This window comes from Gastrolobium bilobum, unplaced genomic scaffold (genome assembly GCF_033153095.1).
Source record: "Gastrolobium bilobum isolate Gb01-03AN ecotype WA unplaced genomic scaffold, APGP_CSIRO_Gbil_v1 utg3533, whole genome shotgun sequence".
Classification (NCBI taxonomy): domain Eukaryota; kingdom Viridiplantae; phylum Streptophyta; class Magnoliopsida; order Fabales; family Fabaceae; genus Gastrolobium; species Gastrolobium bilobum.
The window spans coordinates 274,881-301,646 of record NW_026898215.1 but is presented as its reverse complement, the minus strand read 5'-3'; the positions used below and the strand labels follow the sequence as shown (position 1 = coordinate 301,646).

General features: G+C 38.3%; 1 protein-coding gene, 1 long non-coding RNA gene and 1 other non-coding gene across 4 annotated transcripts; 1 reads left to right on the top strand and 2 right to left on the bottom strand.

Annotated features, from left to right (window-relative positions):
* Window positions 1-7,924: 7,924 nt before the first annotated feature.
* On the bottom strand, window positions 7,925-10,444 carry LOC133313909 (uncharacterized). Its single transcript, XM_061515321.1, has one exon. The coding sequence runs from the start codon at window positions 10,442-10,444 to the stop codon at window positions 7,925-7,927; it is 2,520 nt and encodes an 839-aa protein (XP_061371305.1).
* Window positions 10,445-11,766: 1,322 nt separating this feature from the next.
* Window positions 11,767-18,437, bottom strand: LOC133313912 (uncharacterized). Of its 2 annotated transcripts, none has more exons than XR_009751868.1 (3): window positions 17,965-18,437; window positions 16,143-16,211; window positions 11,767-12,072 (listed from the first exon to the last, which is right to left on the bottom strand). It is a non-coding gene; the product is annotated as an uncharacterized LOC133313912 (long non-coding RNA). The 2 variants fall into 2 exon arrangements; XR_009751867.1 differs by lacking the exon at window positions 11,767-12,072 and adding an exon at window positions 15,066-15,448.
* Window positions 18,438-21,398: 2,961 nt separating this feature from the next.
* LOC133313919 (small nucleolar RNA R71) lies at window positions 21,399-21,505 on the top strand. Its single transcript, XR_009751870.1, has one exon. It is a non-coding gene; the product is annotated as a small nucleolar RNA R71 (small nucleolar RNA).
* Window positions 21,506-26,766: the final 5,261 nt, after the last annotated feature.

Below are 26,766 nucleotides of genomic sequence, written 5' to 3'. Positions count from 1 at the left end.
TATCCAACACAAGAAGAACAAAATTATAGCTAGATTGGATGGTATTCAGAAGCAAAGTAGTAGCTATCCTAGTAGGCAATTTGAGAAATTGGAGGCCAAGCTAAGAAAGGAGCTATCAGATATACTGGATCAAGAGGAACAGCTTTGGCATCAAAAATCTAGAGGAGACTGGATTAGAGATGGGGATAGGAATACCAGGTTTTACCACACCAGCACTTTGATCCGAAGGAAAAGGAATAAAGTCCTAAAACTGCAAGATGAGGCTGGACACTGGATCAATGGGGAAGAGGAGCTTATTGCTTTGGCTAGGAACTTCTTCATTAATCTGTTCAAGGAAGAGACTTCTGTTCCTATTTGGTTGCATACAAGTAATTCTTGGCCAGAAATAAAGGAAGACCAGTTGGAGTCTCTTTCTTTAAGTGTTGGAATGGAGGAGGTGAAAGTTGCTTTTTTTCAGATGGCTCCATTGAAGGCACCTGGTCCAAATGGCTTCCCTGCTTTGTTTTTTCAAAGGAACTGGGAGATCCTTAAAGATCAAGTTCTCACAAGTATGAGGGGGTATCTTGACAAGCCGCAGCTAATTCAGGAGATTAACTACACTATGCTAGCTCTTATTCCTAAGATTGAGAGACCTTGTCTCATGAAGCGGTTTAGACCAATAGCACTTTGTAATTCTATTTACAAGGGGCTGAGCAAAATCCTTGCTAACAAAATTAAACCTCTTTTGGGGAGTCTCATTTCCCCCAATCAGGTTAGTTTTGTTCCTAGAAGGCAAATCCAAGACAATATAATAATTGCTCAAGAGTTGGTGCATGCAATGCATAAAATGAAGGGAAGGAAGAGCTTTCTGTCCATCAAAATTGACTTAGAAAAAGCTTATGATAAGCTCAATTGGAGGTTCATAAGATCAGTGTTGGATGAAGTGAAACTGCCAGGGGATTTAGTTGAAGCCATCATGGGCTGTGTGACTAGTACTCATTTGGAGGTGTTGTAGAATGGGGGTAGGACTACTGGATTTAGTCCTCAACGTGGCATTAGACAAGGGGATCCCATATCTCCTTATCTATTTGTCTTATGTATGGAAAAGCTAACTCATTTAATTATGGATGAGGTGGAGGCTAAGCATTGGAGACCAATAAAGGCTGGAAAGTCTGGTCCATATATTTCTCACCTTATGTTTGCAGATGATGTTATATTGTTTGCTGAAGCATCTTTGTCTCAACTGGAATCAATCACTCATTGTTTGGAGAAATTTTCTAAGATTTCTGGGCAATGTGTGAGTGTGGAGAAGTCTTGTATATATTTCTCAAGGAATGCTCCTCAAGAGGTAGTAGATTCGGTCACCTCTGTTAGTGGGTTTAAAAAGGTCAGTAATCTTGGATGTTATTTGGGTTCTTTGATGAAGCATGGTAGAGTGAGAAGAGATCATTATGCTGATGCTATTACTAGAGTCCGAGGTAGACTGCAAGGATGGAAGTCAAAGTGTCTATCTCTGGCAGGTAGGATTACCTTAGCCAAGAGTGTTATTTCAGCTATCCCTTCCTTCCAGATGCAAAACAGTATGTTACCTGTGCATGTTTGCCAGGAGATTGAGAGATTGCAGAGGAACTTCATCTGCGGGGATTCTGAAACTAAGAAGAAAACCCATTATGTATCGTGGGAGCAAATCTGTCAGTCTAGGGAATGTGGTGGGTTAGGAATCATGAATCTGAGAAGACAAAATGAAGCATTTATGCAAAAATTGGCTTGGCAGGTTATGACTGATCATGATAGACTTTGGGTCAAGGTGCTGTTAGGAAAATATGGTAGGAATGCTAATCCTAGCCGCTGCCTAATCTCAAGAACTTCTGACTTTCCTCTATGGAAGCATATATGTAGAGGACATAATGACTTATATCAGCACCTTGAGTGGAAGATTGGTAATGGAAAGGAAATTTATTTCTGGTCTGATGTGTGGGGAGGGTGGAAGAGGAGTCTATATGACCTTGCTGCACATAAACCTCCTGATTCTCAGCTATCCTTTAAAGTAAGTGATTATGTTGATCAAGTCACGGGGGATTGGAGATGGAGCTGCCTTGTTATGTGGTTAGATGCTAATACCATTAATAAGCTTAAAAATATTAGAACCCCTGCTATTGATGGTCCAGATGACAGTTTGTACTGGATTTGGAGTAGTCCAAGTAAGTCCTTTGTGAGGAATGCTTACTGTCATTTCCCTGAATCTGGTGAAAGAGATCGAGTTTGGGCAGCTATATGGAAGTGGAGGGGGCCTTACAGGGTTGCAGTTTTCCTATGGCTGGCTTGTTTGAATAAAATTCCTGTTCGAGCTATGACAGTACAATGGTATGGGGGAGAGAGTATGTGCCCTGCTTGTAAGATTCATCCAGAAACTGTTATGCATGTGTTGAGGGACTGTGGGGTAGCTAGGCAGGTGTGGGAAAGATGGTTCTCGAATAATATTCCTAAAACTTTCTTAGCAGTGGAAGGAAGGGAATGGTTCAAGATTAATCATTTTCACCCTTTTGTTAGTAAGCTTTAGGGGTCTTGGAAGGAGGTTTTTTTTGTGACCTGCTGGTTTTTGTGGCAGTGGAGAAATTCAACGGTTCATGGAGTGTTGTTTTCTTTGCCTCAAGATCCAGTGCATGCAATCCTGGTTTTTTTGGATGGGATGAAAAGAAGTGCTAATCTTGATGTCTCTGCTGCAGGGGCTGATGGCATTTCCCTCGTTGGGAATTCTGGACAGCAGATTGATGAATATCAGGTTAAAATTTTTGTTGATGGTGCCTGTAAGCTAGCCTCCAATATAGGATCCAGTGGTGGGTTTCTTTGCTCCTCTATAGGTGAATGGAAAGGTGGTTTCTCTTACAATATAGGCAATTGTTCTTCCTTGGAAGCTGAATTATGGGGGATATATCATGGCTGTAAATTGGCAAGTGATATGCAGTATTCAAAGGTGTGGATAGGCTGTGATAGCAAAGAGGCTTTACTTTGTTTGGAGGAGAATGATGAAGTTTGTGGTTTCTCATACTTGATAGGCAAAATTCGAGAAGTGGCTATGGCCTTTGAGAAATTCCAGTTGGAGTTTGTCCCAAGAGAATCCAATTCTTGTGCAGATTACTTGGCTAAATTAGGATTTAGTCTCAAGGGTGAAGAGTTGAGGTTACACTCCTCTCCCCCTGATGATATGTTGAAGTTTTGGTTAGAATTTAGCTCCATTTTGTTGATGGAGCAAGTTTGTTTGTATTTGCAGCGTTTGACTGTTTAGTTTTCTTTGGGCTTGGCCCTCCATTTTTATCAAAAAAAATAAAAAATAATAATCAATATATCATATGTTCCATGGATTTCCAATAACAAAATGTTGAACACCAATTACTTCCCAAAACAGAATTTCCAGCACGTCAAGTCCATGAACAGCATACGAATAACATATACAGAATCCGAATCCAAAGCATGAGAGCAACATTCACAATCCATGTACTAGCTAGCAGTCACAAAACCAGACACTTACCTCGCGCGTCACAATTAAATTACCAGGAAGCAGCGAATTAGTCCAAAGTCTTAAGAGTTTTGCGCACCTAATAGGTCAACGTATCAAGTCAGAATTTTTTATACAATTATCCCTATAAATCACCAATAATTTCTACACTCCTAAATCATGCACTTTCATCAAATTATAGGGCTCCTAGTGCTAATTATATTATGCCCTTAAGAGTACTTCATTCCTTGCTAGAAATTACCAATTTTCCAAGGTTCACAATCGATTTCCATGGTCTTCCAAAAGAATTTATTTTTTGTCCTCTTATAAATTTTAAACAACATGTGCAGCAAAAATTCCCAAGGTCTCACCCTATGCAGATTCGGTTTTCTAACAGTAGCAATGGTGTTCAGAATATTTCATTCACATACTAACTCCTACTACTACCAAGATGCGCTAATAGGGGCCTAAAACATGTTGTCTATTTATTTTAATTCATGCAAAACTTGGGATACACTAAGGTACAACTAAACAGTCCCACACTTTAGTAAGAGGCCATTTCCAAGTTTATTTTTATGTTTTCAAGTTAGGGTCCAAAGGAATTTAATATGGCAGGAACAAAAGGAGATAAAAAAATATATAGAAGAACTACTTCCTGAACATGCTTGACGACTTGAACAGAAGAGGTGAAGAGGGGTTCGAAATTTGTGCTTACCTCTTGCAAGCACACAAAGAACACGAAATGGACAAGGAGCAGCACCTTAGCTTCCTAGCTCCACGAAGCAGCAAGTTCAGCCCTTCTAAATGGTGGCCGCGCGCACAAGAGGAGGGGAAAGAAGTGCTTGGATTAGAACCTACATTCAAGAGAACATCTCCACCAACCTGTCGTGGTAGGAGAATGCAAGGGAGAAGAAACTATACTCTACCTCCTTGTATGAAGCTTCGGCTGAGCAAGAAGAAAATAGATGAAGGCTTGATGATAATGGTTCTCTAGAGGTCCATGATTCGAGCAAGAATGGTAAGAATGATATGAAATTATTTCTGGATGCTCACTCACCACTTGGCTCACGATTTTAGGGAGGGGGAAGGAGATGGTATAGCTGAGTTCTATACTGTTTCACAAGACAAATGCTTCACCCTATTACCCTAAATCAGCGCTTGGAATGAATGAATGGAAGGTTTAGAGGGCTGATTTTAAAAGCCATCAAAGGTCAGAAAATTTTAGGCTGTCTCTCTCCTCTCATGCGTCTACAAGGATGCAAAGTGGGTAAGATTTTTGCCCACTCATGAGACATGCAAACTGACTCCTAACATCTTATTGGTTGCATGTTCAAAGGCTGTTTTAGCTTGGATAGAGCAGCAAGTCATCAGCTGCCTTTTTACACCTCCTAGGCGCACATGTGAAGGGAAAGCAAGGATAGAGTTTTGCTAAGTGGTGATCACTAACCAATTAAGGGCTTCCTTGTAGGATTTCTTAGAATGAGATAAGGATAATTACATGATTGGGCTGAATCTTAAACACCCCTTAAGACCCTAAACATTCGGCCTTATCATGAGATGAGGACAAAAAATATACAAGCCCAATTGTGTTACTAACTTAGGTAATAACCCACAAAATTATTAATTCTCTTAAAGCCTAAGTGACATTATGCTTTCTTTTTATATGTTACAATTAATTTATTTCTATACCTTTTAACTAAAGTTTCACATGCCTAAAATAAGTACTCACTTACCATGTCCAATCAAATAATTCCCTAACGTAAATTAATTCCATACTAGGGAAAATAGCTACATAACTCGAAGACAAGGCAAGTATTACATATACTTCGAATTTAACACAGGTATCCATATTCCTCACAGCAATTTATATATTTTCCTAATTACGTTGGATGTTACTGACACGAGCTGTCGAACTCGCGCAAATTAAAAATTAATTCTTTAGGGTTCAGAAAATTTTGTAGTAAAGTGCAAACCCTAAGTCGTCTCTCAAGGAAATTGTTTGGGTAAAAATCGCTTACGATGACAGAAAATAAAAGGGGGGTTTTGGATTTTGATTCAATAATTAAAAAGGCAGAATGTAAAATTGTATGTAAAATTCGTAATTAAAAATAACCAACCTAAGGTTTGGGTTCCATGGACGTCTTTCCTCGGATAAGAGGATATCAGAATCGTGATTGATTTGTCAATCGAATCAGAATCCTTATTTCCAATTGACAACCCTCTCTAAGCGATCGCTTAGCATTTGATCAAAGACGATGCTTCTACTCATACAATCGCAGAGTATGAGCCCGCTTGATTTAAGGTCATAGGGTCAATCAACCTAATCATCAAATCTGATGATTAATCCCTTTCCATAATCGCAATCGCGAACCTCAGATTGAATATCCACGATCGCACGATATCAATCTGAGTTAGGAGGGGAAACAAAACTGATTTGAAATAAACGCAGATCCTCAAACTAATCCATGGAATCCATTACCCTTAGGTTGATTAAAAGGTTCTTAGCCTTGCATGGCTAAGGTAAACATGATTAAAATAAAAAGAAGAGGAAGAAAAAGATGAAGAACAGAATTGAATAAAAACTCAGAGAGAACTTTTCTGTTGTAGAAACTGACTGCTGAAGGGTTTCCTAGAGTCTCCCTTAAATAGCCGTCACGCAGGACGGCTAGGGTTTCACCGCTTCAGCCCAAACATAAAATAAAAGCTAAATAAAATAAAATAAAATAATAAAACATGGCCTTGGGCTCTAAACACATTGGGTCCTAATGTGAATTACAAGTTCAAACGTCAAAATAAAATTCCAGCAAAACACGTCATCTTGAGATCAAGTTTCGACCATCTTCCCGTCTGAATTGGGCTTCAGTAGCTGAAATAGAGATTGTAGCCCTATCTGTTAGCTGCAAAAAGCAACAAGATCGGAGTCAATCGGACATCTGTAGAGTGAGATATGGTCAAAATACGGACGTAGTGTAAATCTGGAAAATTATGACGAAAATCAATTAAACCCAACTAAAATCTAGAATTGTGAATTGACCCAAAAGACCTTTATTTAATTCAAATAAATCATAAAAATACCAACCAAGAGTAATAAATAAGTGTAACAAAATATGAGTTATCAAATTCCCCCACACTTATCTTTTTGCACTCCTGGGCAAAAACAAACTAAAATTGAAAGCAAAGACTAAGATCAACCAATCCTTTCTAACAATTATGAAGCATACAAAAAATATACAAAGATCACAAGTCTTCCACAGGTAAATCAATCAGGACAGAAATTTCCTAATCTCGAATAACAAGACCTGCTAACTTCAACTGCAACTGCTAACTGCATAAAAATGGTTCCTCACAAGATGCTCTCAATTTTTCTCTCAAGTGTATCAGTTAATTCAGTATATCACTCAAATCAACTCAAGAAAATCATCCTACCATAGGCTTGCTCAAGTTCTACTTCTCCCCTGCTCATAACACATGCATGCACAAATCAAGAGGGCTTTATGCAGGGTTGTAATGGGGCTGAGGTAAAGGTATGGATGAATATGGAAGAGAAAGCTAAACACCCCAGAATTTTACAAAGAGCAAAAGTTAAGAACTAAACTAAGAACATAAAACAAAGATACTGAAAAGATAAACACTTTTTTTTCTTTTTCTTTTTTTTTTGTTTTTTTTTTTTTTTTTTTTTGTTTTTTTTTTTCTCTTTTTTTTGTTTTTGTTTTGAAGAAGTAAAACCACATAGCAGAAATGAATCAGATAGTCACCCCCCACACTTAAACTTTTGTCCGTCTCGGGCAAACCCCCACACTTAAACACAACATCACAATGAAACCAATGCTCAGTAAAACTCCAGGGTGTGGAATTAATTGGTTTTTCACTTAGGCTTGTAATGCGGCTTAAGAAATAAAAGATATAAAGGCTCAAAGGGGCTCGCCAAGGGATAATAATATAAGGGACGACTATCTGGCTAAAGTGGGTACAGAAAAGAAAGAATGCCTCAATCATATTCATGCATGCAAGTGAAAAATGCAGTTTCAAAAAGAACAAGAGCAAGTTCTAGAGGACAACAATCAAGAGCAGAAACACACAAGAAAGAAAGCATGGCCAGAAGATATGCCATGTATGCGGGCTCAAAACCTCACAAGGGTAAACCAAGTCATGCAATCAACAGCACAGAATCAATCAACAGGTAGTTGTAATCCAAGAATCGAGATCAAAGCCTAACAGATTGTGCTATCAAACACTGTGATCGAAGTCTACTCCATGTACCACTCAATAATTACCAGAAAGAAAAGGAAAATCTACCTATGAAAATCAAAGACTGAAATAAAGAAAGGAAAAGAAAAATGCAAATAACAGAAAGAAAAGAAAAAGAGGGAAGAAGACTCCCTGAACTCCCTAAGGAGGATAAGTAGCATCAATGAGCAGAGCCTCTGTCTCCACAAGTTGCTTCTGGGGTCATTCATTAACAACTTTGAGGTGATGGCCAATCATTGTGCAAGTCTTCCCCATCTGCTTATCACGCAACTTTGGGGGCTTTCTTTTCTGTGTGTATTTCTTCTTCTCTTGATCCTTTCTTCCAACCTTACGCAAACTTTTCTGCATACTAAAAACAGAGGAAGAACTTTTTGGTACCCATTTCATCTTGGGTCCATGAGAGTTAGGATCATCAAAATCATTACCAGAATGGGGAGTCTTGCATAACCTCACATTTAGTACACATTCAGAATTAACATTAATAGGCAAGTCATAATCCACAGGTAATGCACAATCACTAATCAATTCAGAATCAACCTTATCAGCCACATCATGAATCACTTTTATGCATGAAACTGAATGATCTACCTGAACCTTAGAATGCTTCATGGAATCAAATATACTAAAATGTAAAATGCTATCACCAAATTCCATGGATAGAGTACCAGAATGAACATCTATCTTGGTCCTAGTTGTTCTCATGAAAGGCCTACCAAGTATAATTGGTGATCTATTAGTAGCAGTCTCACTCTCCATTTCTAAAATGTAGAAGTCAGCAGGAAAAATCAGATTATTAACTCTGACCAATACATCCTCAATCAAACCAAATGGGTGAATACTACTCATGTTAGCTAATGTAACCACAATACTAGTAGCACGCAAAGGACCAAGACCAAGAGACTTAAACACAGATGCAGGCATAACATTGATGGAAGCTCCTAAGTCTAGCATGCAATCATGAAAAACAGAATTGCCAATTACACAAGGGATAGTAAATGTCCCTGGATCTTGACATTTTTTAGGCATAGGCTGGATGAGTGCTGATACATTCTGACTCAGGTTAACTTGCTCATCTCCTTTCAGTCTCCTCTTGTTGGTGCACAACTCCTTTAGAAACTTGGCATATCTCGGAATCTGCTGTATTGCATCCAGAAGAGGGATGTTCACCTCAACTTTTCGGAAGGTGTCAAGTATCTCTTTATCTTGAGCCTTTGCTGATTGCTTCTTGGACTGAGTGGCTCTCTGAGGGAAAGGCAGAGGGATATGGACATCAGATGTATCAGTGCTCTGCTTCTTGGAACTAGTGTCACCTCCTTTAGATGACTCAACAGCAGCTTGGTTTGGCTCCTCCATTTGCTTTCCAGAACGCAGAGTAATAGCACTCACATTTCCGCTTCCTTTTGGATTTGGAACTATTTGGGATGGAAGGAAGCTGCTGGAAGGTTGGGCCTGGTTCATTGATGTCGCCAATTGCCCGATCTGTGTCTTCAAATTCTGGATTGTAGATTCTGTCCTCTGTTGAAACTCCAGATTGTTGGTGGCCATCTGTTTCATTAAGTCCTCCAAAGAAGGACCACTGCCACTGTTTTGTTGCTGCACTGGTGGCTGTTGTTGCAACTGTTGAGGAGCAGGTTGCTGGAAGTTTTGTCTCTGCTGTGGAATGAACTGCTGCTTCTGTTGGTATGGAAAATTTTGTTGACTCTGCTGATATGGAACATTTTGCTGATTCTGGTTCCATTCGAGGTTTGAATGATTCTTCCAGCCAGGATTGTAAGTGTTGGAGAATGGATAATTCTGCTGCTGCTGGAACTGTGGTTTCCCAGGAAAGACTGCAGCTACTGACTGGTCTGCAGGAATTGAGCCCTCTTGTAGAGAAGGGCAAGCATCAATGGGGTGAAAATGGTCACTGCATATGCCACATGGATTGCCGAACATTGGAGCAGAAGTCTGGACTGTCTGGGTAACTGCCAACTGTCTCACCATGGTTGCCAATTCATCAAGTCTATTTTCAATTCGCTGATTGTCAGCACTTGATACCACTGCTGAAGGCTGGGTCGGAGTTTCTTGCACCTGGTACACAGCACTGCTATTGGCTCTCGTTCCAAACTGTTGAGCATTTGCAGCCATGTTTGAGATCAACGCCTTAGCTTCATTGGGTGTTTTGTTAACAAGAACTCCTCCACTGGCAGCATCAATCAGGTTCCTATCCATATGTAGCAATCCCTCATAGAAGTAGACAATCAGCAATTGCTCCGGAATCTGGTGATGTGGACAGCTTGCACAAAGTCTTTTAAACCGCTCCCAGTACTCATGCAAGTTTTCCTCATTTGCTTGTTTTATGCCACTTATCTCCTTTCTGATTGAAGTGGCTCTTGAGGACGGAAAAAACTTCTCCAAAAACAATCTGGCCATGTCATTCCAAGTCTCGATAGATGAAGGCTGAAGGTAGTACAACCAATCCTTAGCTCCTCCATCGAGGGAAAAAGGAAAGGCTCTCAGTTTGACCTGCTCCTCATCAACTCCTTGCGGTTTCATTGTGTTGCAGACTACATGAAACTCTTTCAAATACTTATATGGATCTTCACCTGCAAGACCATGAAACTTGGGAAGCAAATGGATAAGACCAGACTTAAGTTTAAAACCAGTATCAAGATAACGAATGCAAAAAGACTGATATTTAACATCAGGTGCAGTCAATTGCCTTAAGCTTCTATTATCCATGTTTTTTTTATTGTGACCAAAACTTCCTAAATTATAACAAAACTTCCTAAATTATAAAATAAAAAATAAAAAATAAAAAATAAAGAATTAGGAAAAAAATAAAAATAAAAATAAAAAAAATCAAATAAAAATAAAAATAAAATAAAATAAAATAAAAGGAAAGAAAGAGCAAAAAGAACCAAAATAAAAATAACAATAAAAATAAAATAAAATAAAATAAAATAAAATAAATAAAATGAAAAATAAAAATAAAAATAAAAGGAAACTAAATCTAACAAAATCTAATCTAACTAATCAAAATCTAACAAAATATAATATAATCTAACAATATCTAAGAAAATCTTAAAAAAAAAATAAAAAAATAAAAAATGAAAAGATTGGGAATGATTGAAAATAAAATCTAGTCTAATCTAATCAAAATACTAACAAAATCTAATCTATTGTTAATATTCACTAATTAGAATAAAAAATATATATAGAAACAGAAATAGAAAAAGAAAAATCAAAATCAAAATTGAAGAATTTTTTTTTTAAGAAAAAAAAACGAAAATTAAAGAAGAAGAAGATGATCAAGAATCAGAAAAGGATTTAGACCGATGCAATTTCCCCGGCAACGGCGCCAAATTTGACACGAGCTGTCGAACTCGCGCAAATTAAAAATTAATTCTTTAGGGTTCAGAAAATTTTGTAGTAAAGTGCAAACCCTAAGTCGTCTCTCAAGGAAATTGCTTGGGTAAAAATCGCTTACGATGACAGAAAATAAAAAGGGGGTTTTGGATTTTGATTCAATAATTAAAAAGGCAGAATGTAAAATTGTATGTAAAATTCGTAATTAAAAATAACCAACCTAAGGTTTGGGTTCCATGGACGTCTTTCCTCGGATAAGAGGATATCAGAATCGTGATTGATTTGTCAATCGAATCAGAATCCTTATTTCCAATTGACAACCCTCTCTAAGCGATCGCTTAGCATTTGATCAAAGATGATGCTTCTACTCATACAATCGCAGAGTATGAGCCCGCTTAATTTAAGGTCATAGGGTCAATCAACCTAATCATCAAATCTGATGATTAATCCCTTTCCATAATCGCAATCGCGAACCTCAGATTAAATATCCACGATCGCACGATATCAATCTGAGTTGGGAGGGGAAACAAAACTGATTTGAAATAAACGCAGATCCTCAAGACTAATCCATGGAATCCATTACCCTTAGGTTGATTAAAAGGTTCTTAGCCTCGCATGGCTAAGGTAAACATGATTAAAATAAAAAGAAGAGGAAGAAAAAGATGAAGAACAGAATTGAATAAAAACTCAGAGAGAACTTTTCTGTTGTAGAAACTGACTGCTGAAGGGTTTCCTAGAGTCTCCCTTAAATAGCCGTCACGCAGGACGGCTAGGGTTTCACCGCTTCAGCCCAAACATAAAATAAAAGCTGAATAAAATAAAATAAAATAACAAAACATGGCCTTGGGCCCTAAACACATTGGGTCCTAATGTGAATTACAAGTTCAAACGTCAAAATAAAATTCCAGCAAAACACGTCATCTTGAGATCAAGTTTCGACCATCTTCCCGTCTGAATTGGGCTTCAGTAGATGAAATAGCGATTGTAGCCCTATCTGTTAGCTGCAAAAAGCAACAAGATCGGAGTCAATCGGACATCTGTAGAGTGAGATATGGTCAAAATACGGAAGTAGTGTAAATCTGGAAAATTATGACAAAAATCAATTAAACCCAACTAAAATCTAGAATTGTGAATTGACCCAAAAGACCTTTATTTAATTCAAATAAATCATAAAAATACCAACCAAGAGTAATAAATAAGTGTAACAAAATATGAGTTATCAGTTACAATACGTCACCAAACGTTCCCCCACTGTGTTTTTGTCACAAATGTGTAAAACAAGTGATTTTCATGCTGAAGTTGTGCATCAGATGAGGGAACGTGCGGTATTTTGCCATCAAAATGGGCCTAGATGGGAACAAATTTACGTCCCATCAAACACCCCAAAACTAAACTGTTGGTTGTCCTCAAACAACTCAGAAATATTGTATTGGGCTACCCAATTTCAAAGAATAGCTCAACAGAAAGGAGCTTGAGCCAGTGAGCAATCATAAGCTTTTTAAAAAATAAGCTACTCTCCATAGGTAAAAAGTAAGAAGAATTTGTTCCAAGATAAGTGAAGGTTGCTGATCTTCTGTCTCACTATCACTCAGGGTTTGGTGTTTGCTCTGTCCATTCCTGGATGTGATTCTTCAGAACTTGCCTTTCTGCTGTTTTCCTATAAGTACAATTGTCTTCCCTTCCAAGGATCCTTGACGGATGAGTGTATGGAAGTGTGGAAGAATGGTGGTCTGAGTTATGGGGTCAAGGAACGTTTGCTTTTGTGCCTTTGAACTTGGACTTTTTCTGTTTGAGGGAACACATTTTCTTGTACCTTTTTCCCCTTTTGGAGGAAGGTTTTCTTATATTCTTTTGAATGGATGTTCCCCTTTTCTTTGCTTTTCTTTCTTCTGTCCTTTTTGTTCATTTTTGGATCTGTTCCTTGTCCTTTTTGGTTGACCAGGAGGGGTATGATGGAGTGGAGGTGAGTGTGTGGTTCTGTTTGATCCTTGTTAGTGAAATTCATCTGTTCTTCAGCAGTACTGGCAGCATCAAGGAAAGTTTAGAAGTTTCATTGTGGTGACACCTCAGGAACGCTCTCATAAGTGAGTGTTTGGTCTTTTTCTTCGTTCCTTACCAGCTTTAGTTCACACAGATCAGCTTCCTTCAAAAATCCGAGGATTAAATTCCCTGCACTTTTTCTATTTCAAGTACTCAGAGAAAGAATAAGCATGATTAATCAGTGACTTTGTGTTTCGTGTTGTTGACTATTTCTAAATTGTACAACCCTAATACTATAACTGAAATGTCTGTACGTGCAATTCGATCAAAAAGTCTTTTTCATTGCAAAAAGTTTATTTACAAAGGAACGAAAAAAAAGGAAAGAAAATAAACAATACTGAAAATAAACTAGAATTTAACAATTAGGAGGGTTTCTCCTTTTCATTGGGGACATTTCTTGTCCAGGTTCTTTTTGGCAGCTTCAGCTTCTTTAGCCTCATCAATTTCTTCTTGTGTCAGAGATCTCCTTCTGAGCTGATCTCTCAATCTTAAAACTTCAGCTGCGGGTAGCCATTTCTCAGCAACTTTCAGTAGATCGTTGATGACTGCAACCAGGTAATTGATGGTGAACCTCATCATGGTTCTGCCAGTACGAAAATGGATAACTTGCTTCTCAACATCCAGTAATCTTATTTCCAACTCATAGATTCTCCTCTCCAGATAAGTTCCAAAGGCCTTGATGGCTTCTTTGGTTTCTTTTCTTTCTTCAGAGTGCTTGAGGAGGAGCTTAATCAACAGGTGTTCAGCTCTGTAGTTATGCATGGAGTTGGAGTGGATGAGGGAGTCAGCTGCTCTTCTGATTTCTCCTTTGACAACTTGGAGTGTTGCCTCACAGAATGCAACACTGGTTCCTTGGATTGTTGTCCTGATGGTGCTGAGCTGTTGCTCTCTCTCTTCCTTCTGCTGTTCTTGAAATGTGTTGAAGGCAGAGGAGAGTTGATCCAATCCGTCCCTTAGAGCCTTCAACTCTTCATTGGTGCTTGTCATGTCAAGTTGGGGGACGGATTGCTTTGCTGACAGCAATTTTTCTATCTTCTTCCCCATCATCTCAAAAATTTCAACAATCCCAATTTGTGATCTCTTTCTAGCTGGGATGGGGATTACTGTAGCAGGGGATGACTTCTGCTGGGTTTGCTGCTGTCTGCAGCCAACATCCCGAGGTGCTTCAGGTGCTTGTTTGGTGGCAGCCTCTGGTGTTTTGGATGATGAGGGCATTGCTTCAGTGTGTTCCTCCATCAGTGGGGGGACTACCATCCCTTCTTCCTCTGCTAAAGCTCTGGCTAGAGCTTCGTCCCCAGTGGTGTCAGGACGGTTAACAGGATACAAGAGGGGCCCTTCCAGACTAATTTGCCTGGGGGCGGATGACTTTTTCTTCTTTTTAGGGGATTCCACAAGAATCCCCTTTCCTCTGTCATTTTTCTTTCTGTGGCTGAGCCTCTTGCTTAGCCACTGTAGTTCCCGCAGCAGATGCTGCTTCTTTTTCTGTTCTTCCCTCTTCTTGTTGTTGCCTAGGAGAGGGTTATGGGGTGATATGTCTTGGTGGAGAGTGAGCAGGTGGTGTGTAACACCCTCCCTTGTATGCATCCAAGAGAGTTGTTTGCTAAGCGGATTAGAGTCCTTTAATCATTTTTAGAGACTGAAAATCACTTTTACAATGCCAATTAAAACTTATAATTGAAATCGGGTTCGTCACAAAAATCAGAGTACACTTTCAAAATTTCTCAACTACTGAAAATATAATTTTCCTGGCAGACCTTGCTGTCTTTAAAAATTCGTATAAAATTCACTTCAACAATTCAAAACAATATTCTTGGTAATCTAGAAACTAGACATTCGGGGCTTCACGTTCATATAAAATAATAGTAATTTGGAGGTAGTTTGCCCCTCGAAACATAACTCGTAAGGCGAGAGTTAAAATCAGTGAATTTATATCAAACGACCTGACTTGCAAAAATCATAATAAATCGAGCTTTCAGAATTTCGTTGAAAGGTTTATATATAATGAAACTAGACACCTTGGGCTACACGTGCATATAAATTATAAGAAAATCAGAGGTCCGTAGCCCCGGGACGCCAACCTACAAAATGCTCGCACAAACAGTTTTAACTTAGCTTTCAAAACGTCATGAATCAGTTTTCGTAAAAACGGTTCTGAAATTCGTTTCAAAACACTTGCTGTTCTTAAAAGTCTTAAAACAAAATGCAAACATAGTTCACTAATAATTTAAACATCCACAATTAGTACAGTCATCCATGAAAATAATACAATCAAAGCAGCATGCCCAATAGTAGAAACCAACAGCAAATATCCAAGTCCTCAAAAGCTTTTACGTTTTCCTGCCATTTTATAAAAATAGCAGCCCCAAAGGGGTGAGAAAAATCCCAGTAGTGTGGCAACAAAACCAATAATGCAACAATATTAAACTAGGCACAAAATTATATACAGTCGCTTCAAACATGAAATCCTTTTCATCATATAACATTTTCATCATATATCCTTTTCATCATATATCATATTGCGTATATAACACCTTCATCACGCTCTTAGCACCGTCGTGCGCGTGCCATCACAGTGGAAATTCCATGCATGACACCATCATTTGGGGAATTCCACTATGGCCTATGCGGACTGACGCCAACTGTCCCAGTACCCTGATATCAAGGGATGCCTATATGATGCGTGCTCAATCACATGGTCCTATATATATAACTATTCTAAGACTCAAGACTAACATGAATTTGGTACATGCATGCCATGCTATGCTGTCACACACAAACAGAAAGACAAGTGCGGTATGATGTACGGTGCATGCATATATCATCATTTCATAACATATACTTCATGTACATTGGATGCCATACTGCCAAGCCATTCTTTCTTTTCATAACAGAATTTCCATAATCATAACATTTCCATAGGCAGAATAATTTCATCATTTATGGCAGAATAATCATAAGGCACATGTGAGCAACAATTCACAATTCATACACTAGTCAATAGTCACATCAGATAATATCGCCTAACACATACCTCGAGTCTTTAACATTTTATTTTATCAAAGCATCACCAATCGGCCCACACTTTTAGAAGTTAGCACACCTAAACATTGGGTACCAACAATCAGAATTCACATCTACTATTCTAATAAAATGCATGTACTTTCCGGGCTTTCAATACAAGACTTCTAACCAATTTACCATGCATACCTGTTATTTAATTTTCTGATTTAACTTTAGTTTTGCCAAAGATTAACAATTAACATTAATATAAATCTCTATGCAATTTAATTCGGTTTGCAACCATCGACAAGGTGCATCAAATTCTAATCTACCTAACACTTTCTATATGACTTAAGGGGCGACCAAGAGTTTATAACATTCTGCCCAAATGATAATTACCACATGCATGGCTAGGTTCGAAAGCTAGTCCAAGGGAACAGACCAACAGAAGTTAAAGAGAGCTATCTCCATGCTCACAAATTAGCTTTGCTAAAACTATACACTTTTCTTTTAAAATTTAAAACCTTCCTGACTTGTACATCAACATCAACATCAACAACACCTTTATCCCAAATTAATTGGGATCGGTGGTAGATGAACCCACATGAAAGATACAAAACGGTTGAAAAAAAGTAAAAAAAAAATAAAAAAAATAAAAAATAAAAAATAAAAAAATAAAAAAATAAAAAAATTAAAAAATTAATAAATAAATAAAAATACACAAATAAAATAAAATAAAATAAAATAAAATAAAAATATGTATATATAAATAAATAAAAGTAAAAAAGAAAGGGACAAGAAGAAGGGGGGGAAATGAAGGGGAAAAGGACTAAAAAGGGACCATCTGGAACATAGGAATAATAGCGGGTCTAACCCTCCACCATACTTATAGCTTTTCTCCATTCCTTTCTAAGACATACTGTCCGCCAATCTATACATTCCTGACTTGTACAATTTCTATAAAATCGAGTTCAACTGTTTTCCAGAATTTTCTTTGACGCAGAGAAAGTACACATCTAGGGCTTCACATATATATAAAATATAGCTCATTCGGAGTTCCGTAGCCCCAGAAACGGAACTCGCAAGATGGCGGTAAAATAGCTAACAAAGAAATTCCGAATTTTAATAGCAGAATTGCCTTGACAATTTAAAACCAAAATAACATGAGTTCAGACAATACACAGTCCATTCCCTACGAGGTTTGCACACCTAGATACAAATATTACAAGTCAGAATTCATTTCATGCTTTCCTATACATTGCATAGCACTTCCATTCTCCTAAATACTTGGATTATAATCGGTTTCCCAGGTTTTTAATTGAATTATTATTCTGACTCAAGGTTACCTTATCATACGTTATCAAGTAACCAAAATCCCAGTTCCCCAAGATATGTCCGTTCGGTTTTTAAGCTATTATATTGATACTTCCAATTTCTGTTATGCCTAACATCTTCGACAAAGCTTAAGTGTGATAAAATAAAGTCTTTAGCATGCTTTCTTCTACCATTTAATTATGGTTAATTACAAAACAGCATGCTGCCTCAGTATTCTTTAACACATGCCAAGACAATTAAATTTTCTAATCAAAGGGGCAATCCAACCCATTCCAACCAGCGATGGGGACATTTCTTTCCAAGCTCAAAATTTATTCTTTATATTCACAAGTATTAAGGGCCAATTGCTTTACTTAAAGCTGGACAGAGAATAAACGAATATGACAACAGGCACCTCCTAATTTATATGCAGCGGCCTAACCAAACAGTGGAGAAATTTACAGAAACCAAGTACGTCCTCCGTTAGCACACGGTAGCCGAACAGATGGGGTTAAAGGGACATGAAGTTAGGTCCATACCTCTTTGTATGCACAGCAAAATTCGCCCAAAATTAGGGAGACAGCCACCAAGCCTGGTGCTTGGATCCTCACACTCTGGTTCTAACATGCAATGAGGGACACGACAGAATTAAGGACAATGATCCTCCTTGTAGTAAATTGGGTGTTCAGCTGCATGCAATGGGGTGACTCAATCCTAGCTCCTAGAGATTGCCTCTGGCCGAACAAGGGAAGGGGTGGATGCTGCGCTCTTGTTGCCGTCCCCTAGGTTACTGCTATTGACCGAATCAGTAAAGGAGAGAAGAAGAAAGCTAAACTGGTGGTTCTCCTCTCTAATGGCTCATGGTTTCTACTGAAGAATAAGGAAGGGAAGCAGCAAGCAAGCTTTGGGTCTTTGTGCATGGTTTAAAGGAGGGCAGAATGTTAGACTAGATGATGATGTCTCCTCTATGGAAGAGTGCGGCCTCGCAAGGAGAAAGGGGTTACTTGAATTCTGGATGTGACTTCAAGAGATAAAAATCAGAATTACTTGTTCTCCCTATGCGCAAGGATTAGGAGGGATAAGGTTGAACATGTGTCAACTCTTGGCCAATCAATTTACATGCATGCAGATTTACTTGGATAATCTAAGTATCATTAGAGGAGAAAAAAAAAAACATATGGCTGACTTACACACCTATTTTAGTGAGTTTGGGCCGTGGCCCAGTAGGGAATTGGACCCAAAATTTTCCATAAATCATATGATTTTATGTATCCACTAAGTTGTACTAGTGTTTTCATAAAGAGTACCTAAAATATTCCAAGCTTATATATACTTCGATTATTAATTCAAGACCAACATCGACAACCACCGTGGCATTATAATTAGCTTCCTAATGAGTCAACTATCTCAATTAATAGATTATTACTTATTATTTCGTGTTCCCATTAATTATGGATTAGGGTTTCTCAATAAATTATAATTGAACTTAATACTATCATTTCTTAACTAGTATCATGAATCTTTTAAAGTACACACATATATTCACTTATATTATCGACATAAAATAATTTTCCTACTTAAATTAATTCCACCCCATACTCAAAATTTAATTCGAATTTCAAACATGCTTCACATTCTTAATTATAATTTACATATGTTCCTAATTATACGGGATGTTACATGGTGGGGACGGAATGTCAGAGAATGTGGAGTCTGAACTGCTTGGGGACGTCTCCTTAGCAGCTGATTTGGGTGCTGACATTTTGCCTGCCTTCAGCCCCTTTGCTAAAGGCTCATTGTCATCACTCTCATCCTCCTTGTCAGAGAAGGTGATGGGTTTTTCAGAGGATGCTCCCTCTGGCCTTTTGCTGCTGATAACCCTCTTCAGCCTCTGACTCGAACGTTCCCCCTTTCTTGGGGGAGCTTTGGCAGAAGATTTCTTCTTGCCTTGTTTGCCATTAGTAGCAACAAGGGCATCCTTCTTTACCTTGGTAGGAGGAGGGATAGTTCTTCCTGCCGGAACGTGGGCAGAAGTGGGGGATTTTGAAGGAGTGACCTTTGTGGTTTTCTTCTGAGGGGTAGCCTCCTCGTCTGGTACAGGAACTCTCCCACCATGGAGACATTCATCTCTCGATCGTCAGTGGCAAAACGAAGCCACTTGAGGTTGATCAAGGTTTTCTTTACGAATGGTGGCAGAACCAGTTTGTCCTGCTGCATGGATATGTTTCTTTCTGGGTACAGATGGATGATGGGTTCAGTGAGCTCTGGTTTTTGGCCACGGCTGGCCATAGGAGTCACATTTACTGATAGCTTAGTCATTTTTAGCAGAAAGGAGGTTAGGGCACAATGTAGAGGGAGAACAACTTCTGAGTTAAATGGAAGTAGTAAAACTCGAAGAAAGGAAAGGTTGGGTTTAAATAGAAAATGGAGGAGGAAAACGAAGAGTTTTCTGGGACGTGGAGGTTGAGGAGAGGAGGTCGAAGAGGTAGTGGAATGAGGACGTTACAGAACGAGTTGTCAGCAGTTACTGACCAGTTACTGATGGTGATGAGTGCGAGAAGATGGAACAATTTAGGTCAGGAAGTGGGAGAGAGGGAAAAGAAAAGGGTGCAGCTGTTTTAATGGTTGAGGAGACGGTTTCTTTTTCTGAGCACGTTTTCAAGATTTGCAATGAATGCAAATTTGATATGGCTGCGTACCCTTTTTTAAGTGACTCAGCAGGGACAGGTGTCCCAGTCACTCTTATCTCCTAACCCAGGGAACGTTCCCTTTGTCTTTTCCTAAATAAATAAATAAACAACTAAATAAAAAGAAAAAATAACATACAAAGGTGTTAACTGTAAATCTAATTTAACTAAAGGAAATGGGACATACTAACCTATCACCTAACTACTTATTATTTACTAAAATAATAACTTTGCAAAATATATATAAACAAATTTATTTTTTTATTAATTGGGATTGTGTGGTCAGGGACCACCCCAAAACTACGTTCCTGGAACGGAACGTATCTTATTTGGACTTTTTAGAGTAGAACATCAGAAGTTCCCTCCTTTTGGGAGCTATGTGGTTGAAGATAACCACCCCAAAACTCTGCACTTTGTCAGAGAGCAAATGCATACACTGGGTTGCTCCCAGTCAGCGCTTAGTTTAATGTCTTTAGCTAGACATGGTACTTACCTCTCAAGTGGATTCAGAAGTGGTTGAGGGAACTTCAGTGTCCCCTGGCAGTGATCCTGGTGTTCTTGTTTGAAGATTGGCAGCAATATGTCCCAGATGGGACTCAATGTTCCTGACCACCGCATCATTCCTGGAGACATATTCTTTGACATAGTTTTCCAGGCTATTGATGCGTTGGTCATCTCTGTGGAACGGAACGTAATTGTTCCTCCTTGGTTCAAACGTTCCACTGTTGCTGCCTTGCTAATACTGCTTCTGAATGTTGAATGGTCTTTGGTTCATGGGTGGCCTCCATTGGGGGTTATGGTTCTGATCTTTGGATATAGTTCCTCCAGAAACGGAATTGGTATTGCGTACTGCTTGCTGATTGTCTCTGGTGAAGTTCCTATTGCCAAAATTTTCTGCATAACATACCAATGCAGCGGATGGGCAGTCTGTTGAGTCATGAAGGTCACCACAAGCTGAGCATGGTTCTGTTTCAGCTGCTGTGAGTTGCAAGACTTCCATCCTTGGTGCTGCTTGGTTGACTTTCAGGTTCTTTACTTCATTCATGAGTGATGCTAGCTGGTCTTCCATGGCAGTTTGTTTATCCAGTTCTAGCATGTCTGGCTTCCTTACTAAGTTCACTCTGTCTATTGGCCATTGGAGACATCTTTCAGCAGTTCCTTCTATGATTTCATACCTTGATTCAAGTGTTCCTGTAAAAAAATATCCTCATGCAGCAAAATCTAAATGAGATTGAGAAGTATGGTCAAGTCCCTTATAAAACGATTGCAACACTCCCCAACTCTCTACCCCATGGTTTGGACATTTCCTGATGATGTCCTTGTATCTCTCCCATGCCTCATATAGATTCTCTCCATAAAACATTCTGAAGTTAGAGATTTCTGCTCTAACATCAGCTTGTCGAGACATGGGGAGAAACCTCTCTATGAATTTGTTAGAGAGCTCTTCCCATGTGTGGATTGATCCAGGGGTGAGAGTTTTCATCCATGTTTTTGCTTTTAAGCCCAAGGAGTGAGGGAATAACCTCATTCTCATGCTTTCTTCTGTCACACCTTCAGCTTTGAAATTATCACAAATATCTTGGAATATGGTGAAGTGTGTGTAAGGATCTTCCGCAGGGAGTCCATTGAAGATCCCTGCTTCCCTAATCATGTGAAACATGATAGGTTTCAGTTCAAAATTGGGTGCTACAGGAGGGAGGATGACTCCCCTGTCTGGTCTGCTCCTGAAAGGAGCAGCTAAAGTTCTGAAATTTTGTTCAGGAGGAATATCTTCATTATTGTTATGATCAGCCATGTTTTCAAGAATTTCTTCCCTAAGATTCCTTCTTCTTCTATGAAGAGTACGTTCTAGTTCAGGATCAAAGGGAAACTCAGGTACTTCACTGGAGTGGTTAGAGTCTGTTTCTGACTCTTCACTCATAAACCATAAACACAAATTATATATACAGCAGATTTAGTGAAAATAAAATAAAAGTAAAGTGAGAAAAAAGGAGAACTTCCTTGTGAAAGTTGGTGAGATTAACAAAACATTGGTCCTCAAACAGCCTATGATTATACTCTTGTATAAGAGGCTTGCTTTAACACTAATGAAGTTGATTCTTCTTTGCCTTGTGCAATTGTTTCTGTTTCGCAGGATTTTGAGGATCTGTTCCCTGAAGAAATACCTGATGGTTTACCACCAATAAGGGGTATAGAGCACCAAATTGATTTCATACCAAAGGCAACAATTCCAAATAGGGAAGCATATAGAACCAACCATGAAGAAACAAAGGAACTCCAAAGGCAAGTTAATGAGGTTATGCAAAAGGGGCATGTGCATGAGAGCATGAGTCCATGTGCTGTTCCAGTATTGCTTGTGCCTAAGAAAGATGGTTCTTGGAGGATGTGCGTTGATGGTCGTGCCATCAACAATATCATTGTAAAGTATAGATGTTGGGTGGTTTGCTGATGGTGGAAAAAGATAAGTTATAATGGGGGACGTTCCTCTATTCTAAACAGAACACAGATTCGCTCCCTTACTTCCAACCCAAGTGCGCAAGTGCACACATCAAGTAATAAAGGGTGTATTAATGCCCAGATTATCATTCCTACGAGGATAGAACTCTAGATATTGTCTTATACTGTTTTATAAAGAATGAAAATGAAAAGAAAAGTTAGTGAATGAACTGTCTGGTCAAACGTTCCTTACTGTCTTGACAACGTTCCTCAGAAACAGTAAGTTCAATTTGATGACAAACAATTGCTCGTTGTGTTATGTATGTGATCCTTCCTGATTAGAAGAAGGTGAGATAATATTCATTGAAGTTTGTTAGATAACAGCTTAAAATAAAGTATAAATATTTAAACAGAAATAACTATAATGAAGAGACAACAAGTGGATGGTTTTAAAACAGTTTAACAGAAGGAACGGATTCACTGCTCCATTCTTAAATAACTATTTTCTCTACTCAAGACCTAGCACTTTTTGGCTTTGTCCCAGTTTCTTATCTGCCAACTCTGATTCCTCAGCTCATGGACTAGATGGCTCACAAGTTTCCATATTCCTATGGCTCCCTTGACTCCAACAGGTACTTAGTACAGAACCTTAAAATGGACGAGTTGGCCCCTTATTCCTAAGGTGACCAGTAGTGTTTTTGCCATGACACTACCTTCCCTCAATGGCTAAGCTGTCTGAAATCCCTTCCTTATGGAAGTTCCTTTATCAGTATGTGTTCAATTTCCGTTGATACACAATGAATATAGCTTACTTAGCCAAAGAAATACAAAAAGCTTTAGTCAAGAGTTTTGAAAATAGTTCTTTAAGAGTTTTGTAGTTTATCCGTTCCACAGATAGTTCAGCCCATGGCTGATATTTGAAACAGAAATCCCATAGACCCGAGATTCAGCTTAGAGATAACGAATGGAAACAAAAAGAAGAAACAATTATATTAAATTAAAAGACAATTTACACAAAAACTGAAAATGGAGAAGGATGGTTTGATGCTCGTGAGGAGTCTTAAGGGTTGATATAGAGAAGAAAAGAGGGGTTGTCACTTAGTTACAGTTACAACTTAAATAAAACTAAGCTACTACTACTAGGTGATCTTCTTCCTGTAGGACTTCAATTCCTCCAGAATTCGATGATGTTTTTGTGTGTGGGACGTCCTATTTATAGGGAGAAGAGGAGTGGCAGTCTTGTAATTCCTTTGGAGCTGGTTCTTGCGTGAAAGGGCATGGCGGTGGCAATAGAGTGTAGAAGATGTGCAAATTGCTGGATGGGACAATCTTTGTTGATGATTAGCCATTCTTTGATGTTCTTCCCATGCTTTGCTTTCTTCTTTGGCCAATGAGAACTCTTGATTCTCTGCTCTTCACATTTCCTAGTGCTTAGTTGGTGCACCGCCTCTGCTTTTCGAAGACTTTGTATCTACGTTCCTGCAAAGTGTACAGAGACATTAAATAAGTAGAGCAGATGTATTAAATGCTTCTCAATCTGTTCCCCTTTTAATATATTTTAAGGAATACGTCACCATACGTTCCCCCACTGTGTTTTTGTCACAAATGTGTAAAACAAGTGATTTTCATGCTGAAGTTGTGCATCAGATGAGGGAACGTGCGGTATTTTGCCATCAAAATGGGCCTAGATGGGAACGAATTTACATCCCATCAATAGACATCCCATTCCTAGAATTGATAATATGCTAGATGAGTTGCATGGTGCATGTGTTTTTACTAAAATTGATCTTAGTAGTGGATATCATCAAATTAGAATGAAAGAAGGACATAAGTGGAAAACTGCATTCAAAACAAAATATGGGTTGTATGAATGGTTGGTTATGCCATTAGGTTTAACTAATGCACCCATCACCTTTATGAGGTTGATGAATCATGTTTTGTGTGCATTCCTTGGAAAATTTATGGTTGTATACTTTGATTACATTCTGATTTATAGCAAAAACGTGAATGAGTAGGTTGAGCATTTAAAACTTGTTTTGAATGTTTTGAGGAAAGAGAAGTTGGTTGCCAATCTAAAAAAATATTCCTTTTGTACTAACAAGCTTGTGTTCCTTGGTTTTGCTGTTAGTTCTAAAGGGATAAAAGTAGATGAAGAAAAGGTAGAGGCAATTCAAGATTGGCCTAATCCTACTTGTGTGAGTGAAGTTTGAAGTTTTCATGGGCTGGCTAGTTATTATAGACTGTTTGTGAAGAACTTTAGTAGCCTAGCAGCTCCATTGACTAAGGTTATTAAGAAAGTAGTTTTTTAACCAAGAGATTGGGTTTGGTTACATTTGAGAAAGGAGAGATTTCCAGTCCAAAGATGTTCCAAACTGCTTCCAAGGGATGATGGACCATTTCATGTGATTAGAGGATAAATGATAATGCCTACAAGCTTGACCTTCCAGGTGAGTACAATGTTAGTGCAACATTTAATGTTCCTGATTTATGGCCTTTTGATGTAGGTGCAGATTTGAGGACAAATCCTTTTGAAGAGGGAGGGAATGATATGAATAAGGAGACAACACCTAGTGATCCATTGCAATTTCTAAATGGGCCAATCACAAGATCAAGGGCCAAGAAGTTTAAAGAAGCTCTTAGTGGGTTGATCCAGCAAATGTGGGCTAATCATGAAGACATCAGGCCCAAATTTATTCATGATCAGAATTTAGTCAATGTCATCAATGCAAGGGAGGTTGAGTGGAATGAGTAGCAATTTCCAAAGTCAATTAATTCTTAGTGGGGCTGAAAGAATTTTCAATGTTATTAATGCTTAGTAGGGTTGATTCACATTTCCAACGTCATTAATGTTTAATGGGCTGATTAGAGTCTCTTCCTTTTCCAAGTTGTCAACTTTAAATTAGTGTATTTTCATTTGCTAAGTCTTTTTCTATTCTTGGAGGGATGTTCCAAGTATAAACAAGGGAGGATATAACTCTTGTAATCAGATTTTGAAGTTATAATATAATAGAGAGGCTTATTCTCTTTGGTTCTTATCTAAAACTCTAAACTTATCAAGAAGTTTATTCTTATGGCGTTCAAACGAGACTTATCACTCACATTCTTTTTTCTTGATGTGGCATCTTTATCCTTCTTATACCTTTGGTTCTTATCTTCCATATATAACGGGTTAAGGTTCTTTATTTCTTGTTTTAAATTCCTGATTGTAGAAATGATCTTAACTAAATTGGTCTTGTGTCTCACTATTCTTGGTGAAGTTCATATCAACGGGTCTCTTGAATTATATCCCGGAGATATATTCTTGGATGTGGACCCGATTGAAATTGCCATATGTCGTATTGTCGTATTGTTATGCATGTCCCTTTATATCTGTATTATTACTATTGCATATCTGAGTGAGCCATTGGGCGGAGTGATCTTCCAAAACCTTTAGTTTACTGAGATATATTTGTATATCTCACCCCGCGTTATAGGGCCTTATTTCAGGTTCATCTAGAGGTGCTGCATGAGTGTTGGGCAAGAGGCCAACCTAGTGATATGGAGTGGAGTATTTTGGAGTGCACCATGCATTTTGCACCTTATGTATTTTGGGATTCCATTTGGTATACTAGACTTAGTGCATGAATATGTAGTATAGCATGATTGATATGTACCATGCCTAGGGTTTGTTCATGTATCATTTTGGGGCTAAGTCTAGTGATTATGTATTTATTGTTTTTTTGGCATCAAGGTGAAATAGATTTGATAGTGGATTTAAATGTAAATTGATATATTGAGGATCTTGTGTAATCAAGTATGAATGTATGTGATAGAAGGGAAATAGGCCTATTTTAGGTAATGATGTTGTTTAATTGTGAGAAATGCATGTAAATGGGATTATGTGATTGAAATGATTAATAATTTATATTTCAATTAAGTGGTTGATGATAATTTGTGGAATAAACAAAGATTTAAGTAAATGTTTATTGTGGATTGTAAGAGTACCAAGGTATGTTGAACCTTGTGTGCCACCTGAAAGTAACTAGCCTTAAAGGCCGAAGCATGTGAGAGGGAAAAACAAAATTTTTCTTATGCGGAATTACACATGCAATCAAGTATCATGCTTTATGACAATATGATGTTACCTTGTTTGTGAGTTCAAAACTTGAAGACGATCAAGGAGAGGCTTGAAGATACAAGCCCTCTAATGTTGATCCACACCACCCTTTGTCAAGACGG

Coding starts and splice junctions, on each gene's coding strand:
- LOC133313909 (XM_061515321.1), bottom strand. CDS start 10,444: ATGGATAATAGAAGCTTAAGGCAATTGACTGCACCTGATGTTAAATAT.